This window comes from Ranitomeya imitator, chromosome 3 (genome assembly GCF_032444005.1).
Source record: "Ranitomeya imitator isolate aRanImi1 chromosome 3, aRanImi1.pri, whole genome shotgun sequence".
NCBI classification, from domain to species: Eukaryota; Metazoa; Chordata; class Amphibia; order Anura; family Dendrobatidae; genus Ranitomeya; species Ranitomeya imitator.
Window position 1 is genome coordinate 676096348 of NC_091284.1, and position 21634 is coordinate 676117981.

Sequence of the window (21634 nt, forward strand, 5' to 3'; positions counted from 1 at the left end):
CACCCACCTTGGGAATCCCAGCCCCGCAGTGTGTTATGCATTATGCACAGTGCGGGGCTAGGATTCCTGGGCATGCGCACTGCGTGTCATCCTGTCACCCAGGTCCCCCGCCTTACAGCGTCTGTATATTCAGCTGATCGTGCCTCCTCCTAGCAATCGCCGGGAAAGAATTGCTAGGAGACGGCCAGAGCTTACTGCGCCTGCACAACACAGTAGTACACAGCGCAGGCGCCGGTTTTGAAGCGAAAACAGCGTGGAGGGGGCGGCGCCGAAAGCCCCTGAAGATTTGAGTGACAGCAGAGTAGCGGTTCAAGCTGGGGAGTGAGGACCTGCCTCCCTGGATAAAGACGGGTATTTTGGATAAGTTTCAAAATGCTTTATTTTTGGAATACATGAACCAAAAACTAAAAGAGCCACCTTGTTAGAATGCAGCATCACTGCTGCACAAGGTGGCTCTTTTAGTTTATAACGGCTGGAGGGGGTGACAGTGGCCCTTTCATGGACAAAACAGAATTCATCATCTTTCCCCCATCTCATGCGACCCCCCCCAACGAACCTATCCATTACAGTAAATGGCTGCCCACTCTCCCCAGTCCCACAAGCTCGCTGCCTCGGGGTAATCCTTGACGCTGATCTCTCCTTCAAACCACATATCCAAGCCCTTTCCACTTCCTGCCGACTTCAACTCAAAAACATTTCACAAATCCGTTCATTCCTCAACCAAGAATCTGCAAAAACCCTAGTCCATGCCCTCATCATCTCCCGCCTTGACTACTGCAACCTCCTGCTCTGTTGCCTCCCCTCTAACACTCTCGCACCCCTCTAATCTATTCTAAACTCTGCTGCCCAACTAATCCACCTGTCCCCCCCGCTATTCCCAGGCCTCTCCCCTCTGTCAATCTCTTCACTGGCTCCCCATTACCCAGAGACTCCAGTACAAAAGCCTAACCATGACATACAAAGCCATCCACAACCTGTCTCCTCCATACATCTGTGACCTCGTCTCCCGGTACTTACCTACACGCAACCTCCGATCCTCACAAGATCTCATTCTCTACTCCCCTCTTATCTCCTCTTCCCACAATCGTATACAAGATTTCTCTCGCGTATCACCCCTACTCTGGAACCCTGACCAGCTCTATCCTCGCCTACTGTATCCTCACCCATCCCTTGTAGATTGTGAGCCCTCGTGGGCAGGGTCCTCACTCCTCCTGTACCAGTTATGACTTGTATTGTTTAAGATTATTGCACTTATTTTTATTATGTATACCCCTCCTCACATGTAAAGCGCCATGGAATAAATGGCGCTATAACATTAAATAATAATAAATAATAATAATGTACAATTTTCATAGTCATGAAAATACACAAAAATCTTTAAATGAGAAGAAGGTGTGTCCAAACTTTTGGTCTATACTGTACATATGTGGCCTTTCAGAGAGACTGAAAACTGCAGAAAAATGGAACAACAATACTAAAAATCACACTAGTAAAGTACAGTAATGGAGTGTAAAATAGCAGAAGACTGAATCTTTACAGTTCTTATTTGCCACGGTAAGGCAGTCACACCAGATTTGCAGCGACCCATTTCATTTATTTTGACAGGAGGAGACTAAACTAAAAAAAAAAAAAAAAAACACTTACCATGTTCCAGAACTTCATCTCGGGAATCCCTACAAAAATAATCAAAGGATCAAAATGACATAAAAATGAATGCTGCATAACAGAAGTGAAGTAATCAATACTCACAAAATATGACACCACTATTGAACACGTAGAGATTGCTCAGTAAGAAAGTGAGCACCTCTCAGCAAATGTCACATTTGGCAAATCAGTATCAAGAAATACACAATGTACCTGGAGAGGTCACAGAGCAATACAGTCATAGTGTTCAAACGGACACCAAAACTTTGACCAATAAGTGGAGCAGTTAATCTTAATACATGGATCACATACACGATGAGCAAATGTACCGTATATACTCGAGTATAAGCCGACCCCCCTAATTTCAGAAAACTGAAAAAACTTAATGACTCGAGAATAAGCCTAGGGTGGAAAATGCTGCAGCTACCGGTAAATTTCAAAAGTAAAAATAGATACCAATAAAAGTAAAATTAATTGAGACATCAGTAGGTTAAGTGTTTTTTGAATGACCATATTGAATCAGGAGCCCCATATAATGCTTTATACAGTTTATGATGGGCTCCATAAGATGCTCCATATTAAAATATGCCCCATATAATGCTGCACAAATGTTGATTATGGCCCCATAAGATGCTCCATACAAAATACGCCCCATATAATGCTCCATACAGTTTATGATGGGCTCCATAAGATGCTCCATATTAAAATATGCCCCATATAATGCTGCACAAATGTTGATTATGGCCCCATAAGATGCTCCATAGACACATTTGCTCCATATAATGCTCTACAAATGTGGATTATGGACCCATAAGATGCTCTATACAGATATTTGCCCCATAAAATGTTGCACATGGCACCATAAGATGCTTCATACAGATAATTGCCCCATATAATGCTGCATATGGCCCCATAAGATGCTCCATACAGATAATTGCCCCATATAATGCTACACATGGCCCCATACAGATATTTGTCCCATATAATGCTGCACATGGCCCCATAAGATGCTCCATATAATGCTGCACATGGCCCCATACAGATATTTGCCCCATATAATGCTGCACATGGCCCCATAAGATGCTCCATACAGATATTTGCCCCATGTAATGCTGCACATGGCCCCATAAGATGCTCCATAGAGATATTTGCCCCATATGCTGTTGCTGCGATTAAAAAAAATAAAATCACATACTCACCTCTCAGGCCCCCGGCACTTGCTATATTCACCTGCTCCGCGTTCCACCACCGACCACCGCTGTGTTTTCCTGTCCTCTGCAACGACGTTCAGGCAGAGGGCGGCGAGCACTAATCGCGTCATCGCGCCCTCTGACCTGAGCGTCACTGCAGAGAACACGAAAGACGCAGCAGCGCCGACGGTGGAACGGGGAGCAGATGAATATCGCGTACTGCGTTATACTCACCTGCTCCTGGCACAATCCCTGCACGTCTGTTCCCCGGCGCCGGCAGCTTCTTCATGTAGTGAGCGGTCACATGGTACCGCTCATTACAGTAATGGATATGCGGCTCCACCCCTATGGGAGTGGAGTGGGGTCCATATTCATTACTGTAATGAGCGGTACCATGTGACCGCTCACTACAGGAAGCTGCCGGCGCCGGGGAAAAGACGTGCAGGGACCACGCCAGGAGCAGGTGAGTATTATTACACAGCTCCGCTCCCCCTCCTCTGCCAACCCCTGGGTATGACTCAAGTATAAGCCAAGAGGGTTACTTTCAGCCCAAAAAAGTGGGCTGAAAATCTCGGCTTATACTCGAGTATATACGGTAGGTAATAATATAAAGACAGTGGGAAAAACCGTTTGAACAAGATGACAGGATTATACAATTGAACAAAGCAAGCGTGCAATATCCAATGCTCCAACTCTTGCAGTTTTAGTACCGTGTATACTCGAGTATAAGTCGAGATTTTCAGCCCATTTTTTAGACTGAAAGTGCCCCCCTCGGCTTATATTCGAATCATTGTCCCAGCGGGTTGGCGGGGGAGGGGGAGCGGCGGCTGTCACATCGTGCTCACCTGCTCCCGATGCGTCTCTGCATGTCCCTGCTTCTCCGGCGCCCGCAGCTCTTCCTGTGTTTGTTCAGCGGTCACGTGGTACCGCTCACTAAAGTAATGAATATAGACGTGACTTCCCTCCCATAGGGGGAGCGCATATTCATTACTTTAATGAGCGGTACCAGTGATCGCTGAACACAGGCACAAGCTGCCGGCGCCAGAGACCATCGCATCGAAGAAGCTGCCAGGGACCACACCGGGAGGGTGAGTATTGCGATATTCACCTGTACCCATTCCACCGCCGCGCGCCGCTGTGTCTTCCGCGTCCTCTGGCTGTGACGTTCAGGTCAGAGGGTGCGATGACGTGTTTAGCGGCGGTGGAATGGGGACAGGTGAATATCGCACCGGTGTCTCCGCCTGCTCAGGACAAGAGGTGAGCATGTCATTTTTTTTTTTTTAATCGCAGCAGCATTATATGGGGCAAATGTTTCTATGGAGCATCTTATGGGGTCATAATCAACCTTTGTGCAGCATTATATGGGGAAAATGTGTCTATGGAGCATCTTATGGGGCCCATCATAAACTTTATGGAGCATTATATGGGGCATATTTTATTATGGAGCATCTTATGGGGCCCATCATGAACTTTATGGACCATTATATAAGGCTCCTGATTCAATATGGATATTCAAAAACACTTAACCTACTGATGTCTCAATTAATTTTACTTTTATTGGTACCTATTTTTATTTTTGAAATTTACCAGTAGATGCTGCATTTCCCACCCTAGGCTTATACTCGCATTAAGTTTTCCCAGTTTTTTGGGGGCAAAATTAGGAGTCTTGGCTTATACTCGTGCATATACGGTACTTTAAAAAAAATAAAATAAACAGCAAAAAAACTGAAAAATAAATAACAGCAATTTCTTACCTCAGCTTATCATCATCAAGCATGTCCTCTGCATCAGAAAAGTTTAGAATTTGATCCCCTTTGGGTAAAGGCTGAACTAAAATATAGACAAAGAAAAAAAGAAGAGATTACCCATAGTAGGAGTAGTAGGAGTATTTAAAAGGGCATACGCAGCATCAATAGTAAAAAGTTGGTCACACGGTTAATAGCTGCGTTAACGGAGTGCATTACACCGCGGTCCGTTAACTCTGGCATTAACCCTGTGTGAGCACTCAGCGCTGACTGCAAGGCAGTAAAGCAGCGGCCATTTCGCTACCAGACTATGGCCGTCGCTGATTGGTCGTGGTAATGGTCGTGGGCGTTTTGCCACAATCAATCAGCGACTTGGATTTCCATGACAGACAGAGGCCGTGACCAATGAATATCCATGACAGACAGACGGAAGTGACCCTTAGACAATTATATAGTAGAGATTAGATAGATAGATAGATAGATAGATATAGAAATAAATATATTTCTCAAACTTCATCCTGGAATAAAGATGAAGTATCATCAGTACAACGGGCAGGATATGAGCTACATACCGGTTTGGTCCTCCAGTAGATAATACTGCTTCATAAGCTGCCAGTGCACCTGGAGAGACTTGGCTGTGCGCGACATGTAGAAAACCTCCGGATGCTTGTTTAGTAGATCCTGAAACGTCTCCAGCGTGGGCTGAGAGCTCTGTAAGGAATACCAGCAATGTAATAGAATGTGCAGCACAGTCTATGCTTCAGGATATACCCAAAATAATCATCCAAAAACCTCTAGCCCAACTTGGGTTCAGGTGACCCTTGCATGAATGCAGCTAGAACTCTGGGAAAATGAAGGAGTGAGGGCCCCCAGACTAGAATCCCCCCCGTAGATGCTGACTATACCCATGGGCGGCAGATTATGTTCGAAATTAACTTTATGTGTTTGAAAACTATAAGTATCAGTTATAACAGGATTTTTGGTTGCTTACCGTAAAATCTGTTTCTCGGAGCCTCCATTGGGGGGCACAGGAACCATGGGGTGTATGCTGCTGCCACTAGGAGGCTGACACTATGCACAAAAAAAAGTTAGCTCCTCCTCTGCAGTGTACACCCCACCGACTGGCATTATACACTTCAGTTAGTGAGAAGGCAGTAGGAGAAAAACAATATGGTTGAAACATAACCACAAACATGAGAACTGTAAACATGAGAACAGTCATAGAACACCAAACAACAGAAACTGAATAACAATGGGAGGGTGCTGTGTCCCCCAATGGAGGCTCCGAGAAACAGATTTTACGGTAAGCATCCAAAAATCCTGTTTTCTCTATCGCTTCTCATTGGGGGACACAGGAACCATGGGACGTCCCAAAGCAGTCCCAAGGGCGGGAAAAACAGACTTCCATCAGGTCAGAGGACTCACCACTGCCGCCTGCAAGATCCTTCTGCCTAGGCTGGCGTCCGCCGAAGCGTAGGTATGGACCTTGTAAAATTTGGCGAACGTGTGGATGGAAGACCAGGTTGCCGCTTTGCAAAGCTGTGGTGTACCGCCCAGGAAGCGCCGACTGCCCGGGGAGGGGGCACTCTGTTCTTGACCCGGTAAGCCTCCAAAATTGCAGTTCTGATCCAGCGAGCAATTGTGGCTGTAACAACTCTGCTGGCATCACAGCATGGCCTCACATCTCTCACACAATCTTACCCACTGCTCCAGGCCATGATGTGGTTTCTGTTTCATGCCAGCTCCATGTTCTGTGTCTCTGCTCTCTGCATGCCTCATGGCTATGTGTATAGGGGGCGGCGCCTGAACTCTCTGGTTCTTATAGGAATCAGGTGCATCTGTCTAATCAGTTCCTGACCAATTACCAAGAGGCCTCCTGTATTTAGTGCAGCTCCACTCTGTGGTCTGGGCCTGTGCAACTTACTCCCTCAGTCAGTTCTTAGCTGCTGAGGTGCCAGGTCCTGCCTCGGTTACTCTTTCTTGTCTGCCACCCAGGGGGGCGTTGTACCCTGGTCTTGTCCTGTATAGCCACCCAGTGGGGCTTTGTACCCTGGTCTCTGTCTTGTGTAGCCACCCAGAGGGGCATCACACCCTGGCTTGTGTCTATGTCTCTGTGTCTTTTCTCGTTCCTGACTCTGTCTTAGTCTAGTCCTATTCCTCTGTCTGTTTATATCTGTCTTGGTTTGCCTTTTCTGCTCTGTTCATCACTGTCTGTGGCTCTGCTTCTCTTTGCTCTGCATTCTGACCTTGCTTTACACTCTGTGGCTTTGCTCTGTGGCTCCGCTCTTTGCGGTTCTACCTGGCTCCGCCTCCAGCGCCTCCGCCTCCAGCGTCTCCGCTCTTGGCTAGGCCTCCAGCGTCTCCGCTCTTGGCTCCGCCTCCAGCGTCTCCGCTCTTGGCTCCGCCTCCAGCGTCTCCGCTCTTGGCTCCGCCTCCAGCGTCTCCGCTCTTGGCTCCGCCTCCAGCGTCTCCGCTCTTGGCTCCGCCTCCAGCGTCTCCGCTCTTGGCTCCGCCTCCAGCGTCTCCGCTCTTGGCTCCGCCTCCAGCGTCTCCGCTCTTGGCTCCGCCTCCAGCGTCTCCGCTCTTGGCTCCGCCTCCAGCGTCTCCGCTCTTGGCTCCGCCTCCAGCGTCTCCGCTCTTGGCTCCGCCTTCTTCTCTTCTCTTAGTTCCACCTTCTACTCGTACTCAGCCTCCTGCGTTTCTATTCTTGGTTCTAGCTCTTGTGCTTTCGCTCTGCATCCGCTCTTGCGGTCTTTCTCTACTTGTTACTTAGTACTCCTGTCTGAACAGGTTCCTACCCGTTTCACATACCTGCCTGCAGACCGGTCCCTACCGGTTCTTCCTATGTTCCAGCCGTACCCGCCTGCCTACCAGAGAGCCAGCCGTGTCCGCCTACCCGCCAGTGTCTCTGTTGTACCCGTCTGCCTGCCTGTGTCCCAGCCGTGCCCGCCTGTCAGCCAGAGTGCCAGCCGTGCCCGCTCCGTTCCTTAGTGGGATCAGCAGCCACAGCCAGACATCACCCTGGAGTGGCACCTGGTAGCTTCCTATTGCACAAGTCTGACCTCACCATCAGAGGCTCCAGCGAACACCTAGGAAGCTACTTAGTTACGCCCCTTCCAGTGAAGTTTGGTCTGTGGTCCAGTGGGGCCACACCCCCGTATGCCCGCGCCAACCAGTCTGGGCACGTGCGTGACAGTGGCCTTGGAAGCAGGCAGGCCCTGACGCGTGCCATCAGGAATGACGAAAAGAGACACCGTCTTCCAGAAAGCGTCCGTTCTAGCCAGGTAGATCCTCACTGCCCTGACGAGGTCCAGCTTGTTCAACGATCGCTCCAGAGGATGAGTCGGAGCTGGACAAAAGGAAGGTAGAACGATGTCTTCGTTGAGGTGGAAGGTAGAAACCACCTTAGGAAGGAAGGAAGGTGGAGGCCTGAGGACCACCTTGTCCTTGGGGATAACAAAGAACGGAGGTCGGCAAGAAAGGGCCGCCAACTCGGAAACGCTGCGGATCGAAGTGATGGCCACAAGAAAAGGTCACCTTCCAAGATAGAACCAACAGGGAAACCTCCCTGAGAGGCTCAATGGGGGAACCCCTCAGAACGTCCAGCATAAGATTAAAATCTCATGAATCCACAGGGGCCCTGTAAGGAGAGACAGCGTGGGCTACTCCTTGAAGGTCTTAACCTGTGGCCGAGAAGCTAATGTCTTCTGAAAAAGGATGGAGAGCGCAGAAACCTGGCCCTTTAGGGAACTAAGAGCGAGGTCCGACTCCAGCCTTGCCTGAAGGAAGGCCAGAATGCAGTGCAGAGTTACTCACGGCAGACGAAAAAACGGATTCCAGGTGGAGGAAGCTGTCCGGCTTGCAGGTGGACCTCCGGAGAGAAGTAGACCTTTAGGCGTGAGCTCCTGCTGCAATCCGGGAGTGAACTGCAGATGGTGACCGCTGAAAGGGCACCAGAATGTGCACTCTGGAAGGGGCGGAGTGCGATGTGTGGCACCAAGCAGCGGTGTAGAGAGGAGGAGTTAGCCGTGCGCCCAGGAGCACCAAGATGGCGCCGGTGGGCGGATAGTGCAGGACAGATTGTCGGGCGGGAGAAAGCCTGCCTGATGAAAGTGGAAGTAGTCCCGGGCAGAAGCTGGGGCCTAAATTAGAGGCCGGCGACCGCCGGAGAAAAGAGCTGCGGAGAACTGCCGTGAAAACCGCGGCGCCGGAGCAGTGCGCCACAGGAAGAAGCGGCGTGACAGCCTGTCAGGGCTGTCCCGCTGGATAAGGTGGTGTGGCCGCCATGAAAACCGCGGCGCTGGAGCAGAGCGGCTGCCGAGGTAAGAAGCGGTGCGGCAGCCTGTAAAGGCCCCATGCCGGAATAGAAGGCAGAGCGGCCGCAGCTGCGGCATGGGAAGGAAGAAACGTGGCTGCCTGCAAAGGCCGCCGCGCAATACAGCAATCCCGGGCCGTGCTGCTGCATCCAGGTGCAAGCGACGACCAGGTATTCTGGGAGCCCCTATCAAAACCCCCCCTTGAATGTGATCTGGGATGGGGAAATACTCACCTCAAACATCCCACGCCGTTAATAACCTGAAGAGGAATGAGACGTCCAGGGAGCTGATGGAAGTCCTCGTCTCCGCAACAGACCGGCTCTGGTGGACGAGTGGGTGGGGGACGGAGCCAGGACCGGACTTCTGAGCACGCTTGTGTGCTAGGATCATGGTCCTGCTGAGGGATCTATGAGGATACGGGGTGGCAGTACACGCCGTACTCATAGTCCGTATTGTGGGACTACAGGTGTGACTGTTCACCCTGTATCCCTCTGGAAAACCTGAAAGAAAACGATGCACATTGAGGTAGATAAGGGTCTAATGAAAGACCCGTGTCCACCTCCTACTGACACAAAGCTAAACTGAAGTGAATAATGCCAGTCGGTGGGGTGTATACATTTATTGTTTTACTCTATTCCGCCATTTTATTTTTAGTTTTCTTTTAACCCCTTCATGACCCAGCCTATTTTGACCTTAAAGACCTTGCCGTTTTTTGCAATTCTGACCAGTGTCCCTTTATGAGGTAATAACTCAGGAACGCTTCAACGGATCCTAGCGGTTCTGAGATTGTTTTTTCGTGACATATTGGGCTTCATGTTAGTGGTAAATTTAGGTCAATAAATTCTGCGTTTATTTGTGATAAAAATGGAAATTTGGCGAAAATTTTGAAAATTTCGCAATTTTCACATTTTGAATTTTTATTCTGTTAAACCTGAGAGATATGTGACACAAAATAGTTAATAAATAACATTTCCCACATGTTTACTTTACATCAGCACAATTTTGGAAACAAAATTTTTTTTTTGTTAGGAAGTTATAAGGGTTAAAATTTGACCAGCGATTTGTCATTTTTACAACGAAATTTACAAAACCATTTTTTTTAGGGACCACCTCACATTTGAAGTCAGTTTGAGGGGTCTATATGGCTGAAAATACCCAAAAGTGACACCATTCTAAAAACTGCACCCCTCAAGGTACTCAAAACCACATTCAAGAAGTTTATTAACCCTTCAGGTGCTTCACAGCAGCAGAAGCAACATGGAAGGAAAAAATGAACATTTAACTTTTTAGTCACAAAAATTATCTTTTAGCAACAATTTTTTTATTTTCCCAATGGTAAAAGGAGAAACTGAACCACGAAAGTTGTTGTCCAATTTGTCCTGAGTACACCAATACCTCACATGTGGGGGTAAACCACTGTTTGGGCACATGGTAAGGCTCGGAAGGGAAGGAGCGCCATTTGACTTTTTGAATGAAAAATTATTTCCATCGTTAGCGGACACTATGTCGCGTTTGGATAGCTCCTGTGTGCCTAAACATTGGCGCTCCCCCACAACTGACCCCATTTTGGAAACTAGACCCCCAAGGAACTTATTTAGATGCCTAGTGAGCACTTTAAACCCTCAGGTGCTTCACAAATTGATCTGTAAAAATGAAAAAGTACTTTTTTTTCACACAAAAATTCTTTTCGCCTCAATTTTTTCATTTTCACATGGGCAGTAGGATAAAATGGATCATAAAATTTGTTGGGCAATTTCTCCCGAGTACGCCGATACCTCATATGTGGGGGTAAACCACTGTTTGGGCACTCGGCAGGGCTCGGAAGGGAAGGCGCGCCATTTGACTTTTTGAATGGAAAATTAGCTCCAATTGTTAGCGGACACCATGTCGCGTTTGGAGAGCCCCTGTGTGCCTAAACATTGGAGCTCCCCCACAAGTGACCCCATTTTGGAAACTAGACCCCCCAAGGAACTTATCTAGATGCATATTGAGCACTTTAAACCCCCAGGTGCTTCACAGAAGTTTATAACGCAGAGCCATGAAAATAAAAAATAATTTTTCTTTCCTCAAAAATGATTTTTTAGCCTGGAATTTCCTATTTTGCCAAGGATAATAGGAGAAATTGGACCCCAAATATTGTTTGTCCTGAGTATGCTGATACCCCATATGTGGGGGTAAACTACTGTTTGGGCACATGCCGGGGCTCGGAATTGAAGTAGTGACGTTTTGAAATGCAGACTTTGATGGAATGCTCTGCGGGCGTCACGTTGCGTTTGCAGAGCCCCTGATGTGCCTAAACAGTAGAAACCCCCCACAAGTGACCCCATTTTGGAAACTAGACCCCGAAAGGAACTTACCTAGATGTGTGGTGAGCACTTTGAACCCCCAAGTGCTTCATAGAAGTTTATAATGCAGAGCCGTGAAAATAATAAATACGTTTTCTTTCCTCAAAAATAATTATTTAGCCCAGAATTTTTTATTTTCCCAAGGGTTACAGGAGAAATTGGACCCCAAAAGTTGTTGTCCAGTTTCTCCTGAGTACGCGGATACCCCATGTGTGGGGGTAAACCACTGTTTGGGCACACGTCGGGGCTCAGAAGGGAAGTAGTGACTTTTGAAATGCAGACTTTGATGGAATGGTCTGCGGGCGTCACATTGCGTTTGCAGAGCCCCTGGTGTGCCTAAACAGTAGAAACCCCCCACAAGTGATCCCATTTTAGAAACTAGACCCCCCAAGGAACTTATCTAGATATGTGGTGAGCACTTTGAACCCCCAAGTGCTTCACAGACGTTTACAACGCAGAGCCGTGAAAATAAAAAATCATTTTTCTTTCCTCAAAAATGATGTTTTAGCAAGCATTTCTTTATTTTCACAAGGGTAACAGGAGAAATTGGACCCCAGTAATTGTTGCGCAGTTTGTCCTGAGTATGCTGGTACCCCATATGTGGGGGTAAACCACTGTTTGGGCACACGTCAGGGCTCGGAATTGAGGGAGCACCATTTGACTTTTTGAATACGAGATTGGCTGGAATCAATGGTGGCGCCATGTTGCGTTTGGAGACCCCTGATGTGCCTAAACAGTGGTAACCCCTCAATTCTAACTCCAACACTAACCCCAACACACCCCTAACCCTAATCCCAAGTGTAGCCATAACCCTAATCACAACCCTAATTCCAGCCCTAACCCTAAGGCTATGTGCCCACGTTGCGGATTCGAGTGAGATTTTTCAGCATCATTTTTTAAAAATCCGCGGGTAAAAGGCACTGCGTTTTACCTGCGGATTTTCAGTGTTTTTTGTGCGGATTTCACCTGCGGATTCCTATTGAGGAACAGGTGTAAAACGCTGCGGAATCCGCACAAAGAATTGACATGCTGCGGAAAATACAACGCAGCGTTTCCGCGCGGTATTTTCCGCACCATGGGCACAGCGGATTTGGATTTTCATATGTTTACATGGTACTGTAAACCTGATGGAACACTGCTGCGAATCCGCAGCGGCCGATCCGCAGCCAAATCCGCACCGTGTGCACATAGCCTAATTCTAAAGGTATGTGCACACGCTGCGGAAAACGCTGCGGATCCGCAGCAGTTTCCCATGAGTTTACAGTTCAATGTAAACCTACGGGAAACAAAAATCGCTGTACACATGCTGCGGAAAAACTGCACGGAAACGCAGCGGTTTACATTCCGCAGCATGTCGCTTCTTTCTGCGGATTCCGCAGCGGTTTTACAACTGCTCCAATAGAAAATCGCAATTGTAAAACCGCAGTGAAATGCGCAGAAAAAAACGCGGTAAATCCGCAGCGGTTTAGCACTGCGGATTTATCAAATCCGCAGAGGAAAAATCCGCAGAGGACCAGAATACGTGTGCACAAACCGAAACCCTAACCCTACCCCTATTCTAATATTAGTGGGAAAAAAAAAATTCTTCATTTTTTTTATTGTCCCTACCTATGGGGGTGACAAAGGGGGGGGGTCATTTATTATTTTTTTTATTTTGATCACTGAGATATAATCTCAGTGATCAAAATGAACTTTGGAACGAATCTGCCGGCCGGCAGATTCGGCGGGCGCACTGCGCATGCGCCCGCCATTTTGGAAGATGGCGGCACCCAGGGAGAAGACGGACGGAGCCCGGCAGGATCGGTAAGTATGATGGGGTGGGGGGGAGCACGGGGGGGGGGGGGGGGGGAGAATCGGAGAATGGGGGGAAATCGGAGCGTGGCAGGCGTGGAACGGAGCACGGGGGGCGTGGAACGGAGCACGGTGGGGGGTTGGAACGGAGCACGGGGGGGGGGGGGGTGGAACGGAGCACGGGGGGGGGGGGTGGATTGGTGGATCAGAGCACTGGACGGAGGGGAGCCGGAGCAGTGTACCGGCCAGATCGGGGGGCGATCGGTGGCGGTGGGCACATTAGTGTTTCCAGCCATGGCCGATGATATTGCAGCATCGGCCATGGCTGGATTGTAATATTTCACCCGTTAGAATAGGTGAAATATTACAAATCGCTCTGATTGGCAGTTTCACTTTCAACAGCCAATCAGAGCGATCGTAGCCACGAGGGGGTGAAGCCACCCCCCCTGGGCTAAACTACCACTCCCCCTGTCCCTGCAGATCGGGTGAAATGGGAGTTAACCCTTTCACCGGATCTGCAGGGACGCGATCTTTCCATGACGCCACATAGGCGTCATGGGTCGGATTGGCACCGACTTTCATGACGCCTACGTGGCGTCATGGGGCGGGGAGGGGTTAATGGCGTTCAATTACAATTATATTATGCAATTAGTGTTGTGGTTAAATCCCTATATACCATTCACTATATTACCTATAATTGAGAACTAACATCTATATTCCGGAGTTCTGACCATAAAAAAAATGTATATTATCAAAAATTATTCTAAATAATGATGATTCTCCAGAACAAGTAGATAACAGCTATATTAAAAAATTATGTAAGTTTGGTATTAAATTGGAGAGAAAAAAAATGCAAAAAAGGTTTTCTTTAAAAAAAAAAAAAAAAAAAAAGTTTTTGCTTGTATCACCTACTTATGAAAAACAACATTTTTTATCTTTTGTCTACGAAGCTATTGAGAACTTATTTTTTGCTATATAACTAATGTGGGATAGATATAATCAGCTTATCAGTTGTTTTGTTTTTGTTTGATTTTTTTAAGGAGGAGTGGTGACCGAATGAAAAGCAATTCTGCCATCTTCATTTTTTTCTTGTTGTTACAGCATTTATGTATCGGGTTAATTAATTTTTTATTATGATATACCTAAGTTTTATTTATGTGGTGATATCAAATAGGTTTATTTTTTATATTTTACTGAGGGAAAAGGAGGGGGAATTGAAATATACATTTTTATATTTTACTAGATGGCAGCCCGATTATAAAGAATCGGGAGTCTAGAATCCATATATACTTTATTTATTCAAATGTAAGAATAATACAATTAATAAATAATAGTAAGAAAAAATGGCTGCACTCACCAGCTCTTGACAATTCTTGTTATTTAAGAAATTGCTGGGCAATAATGGACAATGTCCTTATGTGGCAAATAATAGAGCAATATACCCAATGTGGCAAAGAAGAGGTTAATAAACGGCAGTCTCTCAGTATAACAGTCAGTGAATAATAGGCAGTATATGGAGAAAACACCAAACAAAAGTTCAAAATTGGTGTGAAAATGTCACTGAACCACTTCACAACTAAATATATATAGTTTTGGTAAATGGTATTATCATTTTTTTGACGAAATTCGGCAGGAGCTTGAAGAGCAACGTCACTGGGCCCGCCTCCACGCAGTAGAAACTTGCTGTGAGGTAAAAATTCAAAAATCACACCAAAATGGCGGGCGGAGTGTGTCACAGTACGGCACGTTTCTGATTGGTAGCTCGCAGCAGGCGGCAACCAATCAGACACTGGACACTGTTGACGTCACTTATCTCCGGACATTAGCTCCGCACATTAGCTCCGGACATTAGCTCCGGACATTAGCTCCGGACAAAGCCACGGAAGTTGGCACAAATTGCAGGAAGTAGTATTCTAGGCAATTAATCTCCGGACATTAGCTCCGGACATTAGCTCCGGACAAAGCCACGGAAGTTGGCACAAGTTGCAGGAAGTAGTATTCTAGGCAATTATATATTAGATTGTATTATTCTTACATTTGAATAAATAAAGTATATATGGATTCTAGACTCCCGATTCTTTAGAATCGGGCTGCCATCTAGTGTAGCATAATTGTCATCTACGGTGTATGGAGAATTCCATTTCTGAGCCCCCTCCACCCACGGGAACCCTGACAATCCACATTCATGTACGTGATCATGCATTAACCCAATGACGACATATGACATTCCTACATGTCATGGTTGGATAGGGGGTTCCCAAACGATAACGTACAAGTAAGTCATGGCGACCATTCGCGGCACAAAAGCTGTGCGCTAAGAGGAAATCGCCGCTCGGAGCTCAGTTTAAATGATTGCAGAGCCCCGGCTCTCATTGCCAGGAGTGATGCCCGCACCGACCTTGGCTGTTTAACCCACTAAATGCTTACATCTATATTGATAGGAACATTTAGGAGGATGAGAGATGGTGGGGGCTCCGTCTCCCCTCCAATCAGTGCCCCTGCAACGCCATCATGACGACCTCCAGGTCTGCCAGCTAAGGCAACCCTGTTAGACCATGATCAGAGAATGGTCTAAGAGGCTTCTGCCAGTGTAACACTGACAGGTATAAAGCATTGCAATGCTTTACAACAATGATCAGATTAATAAAAGTTAAAATAAAACCAATTCTTCAACTGCTGTTGATTTGTTCATTCTGCCTCCCAAAGATCGCAGTAAGGCTCAGCACTAGGGTTTCTGTGTAAATCTCTGAAAAACGTGATTCAGACGGAACCCCGATGAATGATTTCCTATAATGAAGCAGAAGAAGGCACTGTGGATGTCATTTGGCCTGTGATTCGGCAGTTTCCGTCTCTTTAGGATTGCATAAGCGCCATACGTCAGTTTTGTGCACTTCTGAAAAGAAGAACATTGCTAAACAGTGGCCAGATGGAGTCCAGAGTAACTCTGTTGCCTCATTATAGTGAGTGGATCCATCCGGGTTTCATTTCAATCACGTCAGTGTTTTAGTTTTTTCACCATTATTTTTAACCCGACTATGGGACTTGATCATGTGATTTTTTGGTCACTTAGGCTAGGTTCAGATTGCGTTAGTGCAATCCGTTTAGCGCCTAGCACTAGCGGACTGCGCTAACGCAATGTTTTGTAAAGGGGTCGCGTTAAACGTCCCCGCTCTCGTAGATCTCCGATCTGCAAGAGCGGGGAACGGACCTTGGGCGTGCCTCGGACGCTGCAAGCAGCGTCCGCGGCGCGCCACAAAACAACGGCACATCGCTAGCGCGTGCCGAAAATGGCACGCGCTAATGATGCGCGTCCCCATTGCTGTGAATGGGCGCGCTAACGGACGTGTTGCACGGCGTTAATTTCGCCGTGCAACGCTGTCCGTTAGCGCGGTCCCATTAACGCAATGGGAACCTAGCCTTAAGTAAATTGCAATCTTTCCAAATTGAAGTGCATTTGGTCTGTCCATATTATCTGATATATTGTAGGAATAGTAAAGGGCTTATAGGGGGTGCTCTTTTCTTATGTAATACCACTAAGGCACAGAGGTTGCAATGTACTGTGGAATTTAAAAATGGAATGAAATGTCAGCAGTTTTTTTACTATGTAATCTGACAACTCCATAATGTAGGGACAGAGACCCTGATTCCTGCAATGTATCAGCTTACTTGGTGCAGCCGTTGTGATAGAGTAACAGTTTTCTCTGCAGCAGAGCTCAGTTGTTGAGCTGTGTATAACCCCGCGCACACCACAGCTTACTGTGTACAGTGCCTACAAGTAGTATTCAACCCCCTGCAGATTTAGCAGGTTTACACATTTGGAATTAACTTGGCATTGTAACATTTGGACTGTAGATCAGCCTGGAAGTGTGAAATGCACTGCAGCAAAAAAGAATTTTATTTCTTTGTTTTTTTGTTTTTTAAATTGTGAAAAGTCTTTTCAGAGGGTCATTTATTATTCAACCCCTCAACCCACCAGAATTCTGTTTGGTTCCCCTAAAGTATTAAGAAGTAGTTCAGGCACAAAGAACAATGAGCTTCACATGTTTGGATTAATTATCTTTTTTTCCAGCCTTTTCTGACTATTTAAGACCCTCCCCAAACTTGTGAACAGCACTCATACATGGTCAACATGGGAAAGACAAAGGATCATTCCAAGGTCATCAGAGACAAGATCGTGGAGGGTCACAAGGCTGGCAAGGGGTACAAAACCCTTTCCAAGTAGTTGGGCCTACCTGTCTCCACTGTTGGGAGCATCATCCAGAAGTGGAAGGCTTATGGAACTACTGTTAGCCTTCCACGGCCTGGACAGCCTTTGAAAGTTTCCTCCCGTGCTGAGGCCAGGCTTGTCCGAAGAGTCAAGGCTAACCCAAGGACAACAAGGAAGGAGCTCCGGGAAGATCTCATGGCAGTGGGGACATTGGTTTCAGTCAATACCATAAGTAACGTACTCCACCGCAATGGTCTCCATTCCAGACGAGCCCGTAAGGTACCTTTACTTTCAAAGCGTCATTTCAAGGCTCGTCTACAGTTTGCTCATGATCACTTGGAGGACTCTGAGACTGACTGGTTCAAGGTTCTCTGGTCTGATGAGACCAAGATCGAGATCTTTGGTGCCAACCACACACGTGACGTTTGGAGACTGGATGGCACTGCATACGACCCCAAGAATACCATCCCTACAGTCAAGCATGGTGGTGGCAGCATCATGCTGTGGGGCTGTTTCTCAGCCAAGGGGCCTGGCCATCTGGTCCGCATCCATGGGAAGATGGATAGCACGGCCTACCTGGAGATTTTGGCCAAGAACCTCCGCTCCTCCATCAAGGATCTTAAGATGGGTCGTCATTTCATCTTCCAACAAGACAACGACCCAAAGCACACAGCCAAGAAAACCAAGGCCTGGTTCAAGAGGCAAAAAATCAAGGTGTTGCAGTGGCCTAGTCAGTCTCCTGACCTTAACCCAATTGAAAACTTGTGGAAGGAGCTCAAGATTAAAGTCCACATGAGACACCCAAAGAACCTAGATAACTTGGAGAAGATCTGCATGGAGGAGTGGGCCAAGATAACTCCAGAGACTTGTGCCGGCCTGATCAGGTCTTATAAAAGACGATTATTAGCTGTAATTGCAAACAAAGGTTATTCCACAAAATATTAAACCTAGGGGTTGAATAATAATTGACCCACACTTTTATGTTTAAAATTTATAAAAATTTAACTGAGCAACAAAACTTTTTGGTTTGTAAGATTTATGCATCTGTTAATAAATCCTGCTCTTGTTTGAAGTTTGAAGGCTCTAACTTATTTGCATCTTATTAAACCTGCTAAATCTGCAGGGGGTTGAATACTACTTGTAGGCATTGTACATTGTTGGAGCCTTTTCAGCAGGGGGTCAGCAGTATGCCAATACTGGCACTGAAGAACAATAAATTCATAAAGAAGTTGTCAGACAGTCTCTCGCTCACCGAGCTGATGGTACACAGCAACTGTTCTTCTGCTTTATTAAACAGCACTTTACTTTGGATGGCAGCGATAGCTTCTGGATGTAGCTGTCTGATGGCCTGGCATGCCAGTCTACAATAAAATGGAATAAAGAAGAGCACTCGTGACTCATTTTGCCCATCCTGAATACATTTACTGTTAAATTACACTTTAAATAATATTAAGTTTCCGATAGCAGACCTAAAAATGAAACGCTACTTACTTAGAGATGACGGGGTCATACAGAAGAGCATACCACCGCTCCTGGATTTCATTAAGAGTGAAGCGACAGCTGAACTTCACACCAAGATGCACGGCCTGAAGATCATTCGTCTGCAGATCGAGGCGACAACTCGTGTGTTACAATGTCGTGGGAATTATAACGTAACTAAATGTAAGCCCGAAAGAACAGAAGTGAAACCCTACCTGCAGTACTGTGTTGATTAGAAGCAAGTCATCAGTCGGCTTCCATCTGCCCAGGTCCTTGGTCACCTGCAGCGGCTGCTTGCTCTTCTTTATCCTCTTGGTGATGCTGGGGCTCGGCGCGGGGGACGGTGGAGCTGGAGTGGGCACGGTCTTGCAAACTTGCTTCAATAAAAGACACAATGGGACATAATTCTTGTGGAATTTGCATCATATTTATGGCATTGGGGCGTGCTTTATCAGAAAAGGACCTAAGACGCAGCACAAGGCACAAAAAAAGTGGCTAAATTGTGGAGCACGTTTCTGGCCGAAATTTAGCTGAATAATAGGTGGTGTAAAAAGACTAGACAGTGCTAATATATAAGAGATGTATCCAACCCATGACAGATCTGGCACACTGAGGCCTTCTAGTCAAACTTCTTATTCCAGTTACATATGTAAAAGGCTACGCATTTAAAGGGAACCTGTCATGTACAGAATCGCTATACACCTGTGATTAATCTGCAAGCAATTAGCGGAAAAACAATTCTGTCTGCCTTAGGCACGCTTCAGAGGACTGCATTTCACAGCCACGTACTAACCTAGGGTCTCCCATCCGGAACTCACAGCCTCGACTTCCGATCAGGAGACCAGCGGACAGTCCGCTCATTCCAGTGCACATACAGATCAAACCCTGCATTGCTGGAAGCATGGCTACTTCAATGTGTGAGAGGTGGCTGTAAACACTTTATTTGCATTGGTCTACCACACGGCCAATCCCTGATTGCAGGCTGGCTGTTTGATTTGGTATTGCACCTGTGCAGTTGCACCCTGTCTGTGCAATTGTATTGAGGCCCATTTAGACAGGTAAGCATCTCTGCCTGTTTTGGGTTTTCTTGAATTTTGGATGATTTTTTCCATTTTTGGTGTTTTTCATGTTAGAGTAGGACTGGCAAATGTAAGGACCCTTGACGCGGGTTGCCAGCTTACATATTATGGCCAGAATATCAACCAATACCTTACATATATTGCAAGTTATATTTTTTTTAGGGTGCAGTTGGGCCCAAATGGTTCTGTACACTGTGGCCTCTGTTCACACAGGATGCATCATAGTTAGCACTGGGCAGCCCGCCATAGCGCGTCATTAATAGGCTGAGAACCTGATGCTCTGCATTCCTTGTGTGATCATTGCCACATACAGAGTATATTTTTTTGCATTGGTGTACCACACTGCCAATCCCTGATTGAAGGCTGGCTGGTTCATTTGGTATTGCACCTGTGCAGTTGCACCCTCTGTAGTGCAATTGTATTGAGGCCCATTTAGACAGGTAAGCATCTCTGCCTGTTTTTGTTTTTTTTTTCTTGGCTGTAAACACTCCCCAGCACTTTGACAGTGTGTGTGCAGTGCAAGCTGTCAATCAAGATAGTGCAGCACCCCAGAGACCTGGTCGTTGCAGTATGACACTCTGCCATTAAGGGGAATGATGGTACGTCTGATGGCACTGAAGGAATTCTACTGACCAGGTATCACCAGAACACATTACACTTCACACTCCGGCCACTAGGGGGAGAAAAAGGCTTTATTTATTGGGCCCCTCCTCACACTGGTAAAACTAGGGGATGGGGAGGAAGTTTGTCAGAAGCTGACTGGGTTGGATTCAGGCAACATCCCGTGGCAGGGGATGTTGCAGGGAGAAGACACAGGGGGGTCCCTGTCAGGCGTGGGAACCTGGCAGGTGCCTAGCGAACAGAGCAGAACGTAATGGAACCGCGCCTGCACACCCCGCGTCGGTATCCAAGAGAAAGACACGAAGGGAAGGATATTGTGGAACAGTGTAAACGAGATCAAGCACAAAGGAGAACCAGTAAGAGTCGTGCCGTGAGACCGAGGCAACATCCTACTGAGGCGCGTAGCTGGTGGCCGCAACACCGCGAGAGTAACTGACTCTATGCCTTACTTCGAACTCCGCAGGACAGTTAATTATAGGTTGGCTGTCTACCTTACTACACCTAAGAAGACATAGGGGGCAACAGTGGGAGAGGGGCGTCTCTAGGGTCCCGGAAGAGCTCCGAGCCTTCCCGTCATACGGGTGCGTCCTAGCCATAACATACCTGGGGGACGTTGAAACTAGAAACATCTGGAACCAAAGAGAGAGAGAGCTGTAGAGAACGAACGAAAACAGCAGTTGTGAGGACTATTCCGAATGCTCAGCAGGGTAGGACTACAACATAAACAGGCGCTAGTGGGAGGCAACGATTTCCATCTGCGAAGGAAACTCTGGATGTGCCTTCGGACCGGCCGGTCTCAGAAAGCCCTGTTAATCGTGCTCTGGATTGAGGATCCTGAAGTCTTCAGTAAAGAGGTAAAGAGACTGCAACCTTGTGTCCTCGTTATTGACTGCACCTCACACCATCACCATCCACCTTACTGGGAAGCCCTGGGGACATACTTCACCTGTGGGAAGGTATACCATCCAGCTGCCATTCCATCACCCCAGCGGACCCCACAGCAGCGTCGGTCACCCTGACCGAACACCACAGGTGGCGTCACGAACCCCTGACAGACTGTACCACCTTTATTGGACGCCCCTTAGCAGGGTTGCGCACCGGGTCTAGCCACCGTGACAGCCTCAGAACCGAACCAGAGAGGCCCGGTACCGATGACTCGTGGCCCTGTGTCTGGGGGCGATCCATAAACACTCCCCAGCACTTTGACAGTGTGTGTG

At 47.2% G+C, this 21634-nt stretch overlaps 1 protein-coding gene across 1 annotated transcript in view; it reads right to left on the minus strand.

The window, feature by feature from the left end:
- Positions 1-21634, minus strand: part of MCRS1 (microspherule protein 1) — a 55944-nt gene that overhangs the window by 30635 nt on the left and 3675 nt on the right. Inside the window, exons 3-8 of the mRNA XM_069758367.1 lie at positions 18933-19094; positions 18730-18839; positions 18491-18599; positions 5152-5290; positions 4589-4664; positions 1645-1673 (exon numbers count right to left, since the gene is read on the minus strand). Of these exons, the coding sequence (XP_069614468.1) occupies positions 1645-1673; positions 4589-4664; positions 5152-5290; positions 18491-18599; positions 18730-18839; positions 18933-19094 (625 nt within the window). The remainder of the gene's footprint in view (positions 1-1644; positions 1674-4588; positions 4665-5151; positions 5291-18490; positions 18600-18729; positions 18840-18932; positions 19095-21634) is intronic.